General features: G+C 36.8%; 1 protein-coding gene across 1 annotated transcript; it reads right to left on the bottom strand.

The window, feature by feature from the left end:
• Nucleotides 1-2303: 2303 nt before the first annotated feature.
• LOC143416465 (GTPase IMAP family member 8-like) lies at nucleotides 2304-6150 on the bottom strand. Its single transcript, XM_076881676.1, has 3 exons — nucleotides 6068-6150; nucleotides 4775-5641; nucleotides 2304-3819 (listed from the first exon to the last, which is right to left on the bottom strand). The coding sequence occupies exons 1-3, from the start codon at nucleotides 6072-6074 to the stop codon at nucleotides 2909-2911; spliced, it is 1785 nt and encodes a 594-aa protein (XP_076737791.1). The 5' UTR covers nucleotides 6075-6150; the 3' UTR covers nucleotides 2304-2908.
• Nucleotides 6151-6736: the final 586 nt, after the last annotated feature.

Genomic DNA, 6736 nt, shown 5'->3' on the forward strand with positions numbered 1-6736 from the left:
GCAACTTCAGAATGTGTGTCTTGGACATAGTGGACATATTATATATAAAGGATGGCCCTGTCTCAGCAAAATTTTGCATGAACATTGTCATGCAATAAATCTATTTTGTATGTTTTTACAAAATAGATTTATTGTAAATCCTAATTGTTTCTAGATTACTTTTATTAAATAAAATACTTATTTCTGTCATGGTCTGGAGTCGGGTGACTCCGTGTTTAAGTTTTGTTTATTCAGTGTTCTGGGATTTTGTGGGGTTTTCATAGTTTTGTCTTTTGTCATGTTTTCATGTTCCTTACTTATTCTTTAGGACCGCTGTGATTTCCCAGCCTTTAGGTTTTGTCTGAATGCCTCCCTTGTGTTCCTTGTATAATGTCATGTGTACCTGGTTTGATGTTCGTGTTATTTCTCGTTTTACTTTGACAGTCCCATGCCCTGTGTCAGTCTGTCTAGTTTTCCTTCTCTTGTCTCGTTATGTCTAATGAATCCCAGCTGTGTTTTGCTCCTGTTTCCCATTTCCTCATTACTGACTTGTATATTTAAACCCTGTGTTTTCCGTTGCCCTTTCTTGCATTGTACCTCCTCTTGTGTGTGAGTCTGTGTTAAAGTGGTCAAGCGTTAGCTCCTCATTTCTTGTTTCCTGGTGTTTGAGCTGTCATTTTTCAGTGTTTTTGTTTTTAGTTTTCATTATACTTTGTTTTTTGTTAGCTTATGTTTGGACAGTTTTCCCCAGCAATAAAGCTGTCGCCTTAAGTTTATGTTTTGTATTTGAGTTGTGCATTTGGGTCCACTTCTTTTCTGCCAACCACAGCTACACATGAAGGATTTCTTGTGACACAACCAAATTTAAAACATGTTTGAGATATTAAAAGAAAATCATGAACTACCTTAATGCAGTACTACTTTGCAAGCCATGTGTCACCAAACAACCCTAAATAACCAAAAATCTTGCTTTTATGAGATTATTAAAGCTTAGAGAACCAAGATTTTTTTTATAAGGAAATAGCTCTTGAAATGAACTCAGCTGATTTAAAAAAACAGGTCACAGCTTAGGATTTTGAATGACAAAAAAATCATATTTTTGGAGTAATGTCTATTTAAAAGTTACTTGTCCCCTCCATGATGAGGAAAGTGTGTCAAAAATACAATCTGGCTCATGATGTGTCTCTGCAGTGAGTTGTTTGCTTTTGTTCTTGTACTGTGACTTGACTTGTGCTTCGCTTCTGCTACCTGTCTAAGTTGTTATCTGGGTTTTAGCCAAAAGAAGCGAACAAAACACTGCGCACACTGTACATACATTTACATATAATAATCCAAAGTGCTGCAATGCAGAGATAAAGATAATAAATAACTACATCACACAAAAAGATCATGATGCAAGAAGAAAGAAAAAGTTAAGCTGTATTTCATTGCCCTTAGGGATGTTTTAATATTTTTATTTCTATTCTTCAGGAAAGTGGAATTTATTTCTTTTACAGTGGTCCCTCGTATATCACAGGAGTTACGTTATAAAAATAACCCGTGATAAGTGAAATAATTATTAAATTATTTATAATTATTACAGATATTGTAAGGCTTTAAAACCCCTCACTACACACTTTATACACTTTTCTCAGACAGGCATGGACATTTTCATACTTTTCTCTCTTGTTTAAACACTCTCAAAGTTCAAACCTTGTAGAAAAAGAAGTCCGCCCGCAGGTGGCGATGTTTTGTCGACATTGTTGTGTTTGTTGGGGAGAAAACTTACAAACATACAATACAGCACTTTAGAGTCACACTGCTAGTGATCGAAGCTCAACACATTGTGTACTGTAGAGGAGACACGGCACGAGATTGATTGACAATGGTCTACAGCCAATCAGGACGCAAGCTGAACTGCGATATAGCGAGGGACCACTGTTTATGAATTATTTTTATATAGGCCTTCACACGTTTCTTTAATGCTACTGACTGCATAGATTCTCTTGTTTTGTGAACTATATATATTTTTTTCAAAGTTTTGATTGATACTCCTAGAATACCACAGTCTGCATTTTGTTTTGATTTATTTAGTCTCATTTGTTGTTGCATTTTTCAATATGTGAAACTTTGATAGTAGTCTGGCAACGTGAGCAACACTTAAAAGCATTAAACTGAGGTTACAGTAAAGTTGACTTAAACTGATTTCTGTTTTTAAAAGAAAATAACAAATGAATTATTTAATTGAAATGTAAGTAACTGAATCTGTTACTTACTGCTCATCATTAACATGAGGCTATTCAGCTAATAAATGAAATATGTCAAGAAAAATTCAAGACACTTGGTTACATGTGATAAAATTAGCTGTTTTATTAGTGAACATTTGTAACAAAGAAACTGTCACAAAACAGAAGCAAAAGTTATTTGACAGTTATAGATCTATTATAGAAATGTTTTTAAGCTGGAGTAATGGACATGTTCATGGGTAAAGTTTGAAATATAAACTGGAACATAAAGACTGTATTAGCATAATGGGAAAATTCACACATTATATTAAGCATACGTTACTTCATTTATATGTTAACACTAAGTCTTCAACAAAAACTCTTAAGAAACTTTATGCCATGCAAATACAGAAATCCAATCACGATGAACAAAAAGATTCCAAAACTTCCCATTCTATAAATTTAATAATGACTCTCTGATGGCAACTTGTAAAGGTGAATGTGAGTAGTTGTGCCCAGTTATCTAGCAATATACGCTGATCCTGTACATCTGTGGATTTTAAAGGTACTTTATTGAGAGCTTAACAGAGGATGGAAAAAATCTGAGATTTAATTTCTAACCCTTTCATACATTCAAAAAATGTGGTTTAATGCTATAGTTTGTATCTAAGCTCTATCACCTGTTTCAAACCTTGATGCTACTCAGCTGGCTCTGCAGACCCAGTTCAAACTGTGACAGATGAGCCAGATGCTGTTGATGCGTCTGACATTATTTTTGCTGCAGCTACTCCTGCTGCTTTTCCTAATGCTGCTCCTACTGCTAAACCAGTGCTGTCTTCTTTTATTGCTCCACCAAGGAGTGCACCCAGTAGAGCTCCTACTCTAACTCCTGCAGCTTTAAACCTCAGATTGTCAAACACAGATTGTTTTTCCTTTGCTGCAGTTTCCTCTTCTGTTAAGTCTGGAGATGACTGTTTGATGCGACCTTCCTCTTGTTGAATATCTCTCTTCACTTTTTGCAGCATCTCATTGGTGAAGCAGCCTCCTTTGTTTGCCTCAATAATCTTGTCAATGGTTTTGAGTAATTCTGCCACCTGGTACTGGTTGTTCCTGTATTCATCTCCCTGGTTGTTCTTCCAGTATTTGTTATCAATGACGTGGCAGCGGCTCCCACACTTCTTGATCAGATCGCTCAGAGCTTCACTTTCATTCACAAACTCTTCGATCTTCATTCCCTCAGGAAGCTGGTCACCATGAGTAAAGAGTACTGTGGCAAATCTAAATACTTCATCTGAGAAATATTGATTAATTTTGTCTATCACACCCTTTTGATGCTCTGTGTATTTCCCAATCATAAGCACAATGAGAAAAACATGAGGACCAGGAGCACATTCTGTGATACACCTCAATATTTCAGACTCCATCTCGTGCCCAGGTCTGTCTGTGTGAAAAAATCCAGGAGTGTCAATACACAATATGGATCTTCCACTGATATTCATATACTTTGACTGACATTCATTTGTTCCAGAGCTGGCAGTATGAGTTACTTCAAACACAGGCTCTCCACACAGGGTGTTGGCAGTACTGCTCTTTCCATCTGAAGACTTTCCCAGGAGCACAATCCTTCTTTGTGGCACTATAAGACAGTAATGATTAAATGTCAGTTGTTTGTCTTGCTCATCCCCAGTCTGCCCTCAGTGTTTAAATACTCCTATCTCCTCCCCAGTTTTCTCAAACTGTTTGTGTAAACTCCCTCATGTCCTGCCCTGAGTTAAATAATTTGACTAATTAATTTCTAGTTTCTTCATAATATCTGTTATATTATATATAATATCTAGTTTATTTCTTCTTCTTTCTGGACTTTTTTAAAAATACATTTGGACCCTCTATTATTTTGGGCTGTTATATTAAAGCTTGCTTTTATTTAAGTCACCTTGTCCTGCATTTGGGTTCACCTGTACACCCCAATCTTGATAACAATAATAAAATGGTATCAGTCAGAGCTTGATTTGTTTTTGTTTTTTTCTCCACACCAAACAGAAGGTCCCCCCAAGAGGCTGAGGTTTCTTTTTTATTTTTTTATTTTAATAATGGCTTTTAATAATCCTTCAGTTTAAGGGCATCATGATTTGATTGGATACTACTGAAATAATTTTTACCATCACAGTGTCAAATTCAAAACTTAGATTGTTGTTTTTAAACATCTGATCACAATGGCATTACAGTTAGGTGGTGAATATTAATTAGTCATTGTCAATTGTTGATTTGTCCTGTTCTCATTGTATGACAAATTATGATGGATGTTTGGTAGCTGTTTGCATACTATGCATACTCTCTCTCTCTTCAAATGTGTGTGTGTGTGTGTGTTTCTCTGGTGAAATTCAGTATGGTTCCGACAACAGTTTTATCCTTAATATGTGTGTGTGTGTGTGTGTGTGTGTGTGTGTGTGTGTGTGTGTGTGTGTGTGTGTGTGTGTGTGTGTGTGTGTGTGTGTGAGTATTTAAATCTTGGTTACTGAATATAATTTTGTCACATATATCACTGATAAACACTTGAGGCTGAAAGAAATGTTTGATTGAAAAAAAGGTACCCCAAGTTGTTGGAAGTATTCCTTTCACTTCAGCTGCTGCTGCTGCTGAACCTACACTTATTTCTTCTTTCATTAATTTTGTCTCCCCTCCAAGGAATGAACCCAGTAGAGCTCCAGTTTTAACTCCTGCAGCTTTTAACAGCATATCAAACACAGCATTTTTTGCCTTTGTTGCAGTTTCTTCTTTTGTAATATCTGGAAAAGATCGTTTGATGCAGGCTTCCTCTTGTTGTATATCTCTCTTCACCTCTTGCAGCATCTCATTGGTGAAGTAGCCTCCTCTGTTTGCATCAATAATTGTGTTAATCTTTTTGAGTAATTCTGCCAGCTGGTATTGCTTGTTCCTGTATTCATGTCCCTGGTTGTTCTTCCAGTATTTGTTATCAATGACGTGGCAGCGATCCCCACACTTCTTGATCAGATCCCTCAGATTGTTGTTTTGTTTAACAAACTCTTCGATCTTCATTCCCTCAGGAAGCTGGTCACCATGAGTAAAGAGTACTGTGGCAAATCTAAATGCTTCATCTGAGAAACACTGGTTCATTTTGTCTATCACACCCTTTTCATGCTCTGCGTATTTCTCCACTTTAAGCACAATGAGAAAAGCATGAGGACCAGGAGCACATTCTGTGATACACCTCACTATTTCAGACTTCATGTCCTGCTCAGATCTGTCTGTTTCAAAAAATCCAGGAGTGTCAATAAATAATATGTTTTTTCCACTGATAGATATAATCTTTGACTGGCATTCCCTTGTTCCAGATGAGGCGTAATGATCTATATTAAATGCAGGCTCTCCACGCAGGATGTTGGTAAGACTCTTTCCATCTCCAGTTTTTCCCAGGACCACAATCCTTCTTGCTGAGTCTATAAAACAGTAATGATTCATTGTCTGTTATTTATATATTACACTGTCTAAAACAAAATAATCAAAAACTTACAGTACAGTGAAATAAAACCTTTATGACAACATATACAAGCTTTAACTGAAAAATGATGGTCCAGTCTGCTTTGTTTAAAGTAAAAGTAAAATGTTCCAAGGCTTACAAATCAGTAAGTACTTAGCTGTAGAAAGTAGCTGAAAGCATATGCTCTGTAATTTTCTGCTATAATATTACACCCTTCAATATATTAGGTAACATTTATACAATTACTTTAGGTATTCAGTGGAGTAGATAACCTTGACTGACTAAACCAATAAATTTTGGTTTGGTGGAGAGAAGTTTCTTCCTTTGTGATCCCACATTTATGTTATTTATTAAAACAGAAGACATGGTATTAAGTGTGACTTACCTTCCATGTTTTTGGAAGAAAGCAAAATCAGCGGAGAGACACACGATTACTTAGATCCTGTGAATGTTGTGACTACGCCTTTTATTTTGTTTCTGTACCTGTTGGACTTGTTTCTCAGCAGCAAACTAAGTATGAGCTTACCTCACAGTGTGTTTCTACACTTGGCCAACTGTGCGAAAGAACTATTGTGCACATATAAATGCACATATAAATATGGTCATATAACAAAAACATTGTTACGGAACACTAGAGGACTCAAACGCAGAACTCCGAAGCTTGAAGGAAGAACAAGGGGTTATTTGCAATTTTCAGGTGATGTGTACAATAGTGAAGCAGGTGATGTAGTCGTGCAGGGGTCGAGTTTCCAGGGAATCCAAGGGGACAGGGACGAGAAAAAGCTGTCTTCTCTCTTCTCCTTTGCTACTTCGCCTACCACTCTCCTCTTGCTCTTTCTCGAGCCTCCACAGGCAATAGGAACAGGTCCAGGATATCTGTGCACAGAAGAGTCAAACTACAAGTGACGCAAAATTCACACGAACAATGCAAATAGTTTCTAACCGGGCTTTCACTAGCCCAAGTCAAACAACAATCCAGCGATGAGTACTGCGCTTCTTCCTTCTAAATAGTTGCAGGCAAATGAGGTGCAGGTGTTCATCATCCTCCACAGGT

This window comes from Maylandia zebra, linkage group LG3 (genome assembly GCF_041146795.1).
Source record: "Maylandia zebra isolate NMK-2024a linkage group LG3, Mzebra_GT3a, whole genome shotgun sequence".
NCBI classification, from domain to species: domain Eukaryota; kingdom Metazoa; phylum Chordata; class Actinopteri; order Cichliformes; family Cichlidae; genus Maylandia; species Maylandia zebra.

What these genes read in the sequence shown, in the direction of transcription:
- LOC143416465 (XM_076881676.1), bottom strand. An exon ending in AATACTTCCAACAACTTGGG is followed by an intron (nt 3,820 to 4,774) that starts GTACCTTTTTTT and finishes ACTGTCTTATAG; the next exon opens with TGCCACAAAGAAGGATTGTG.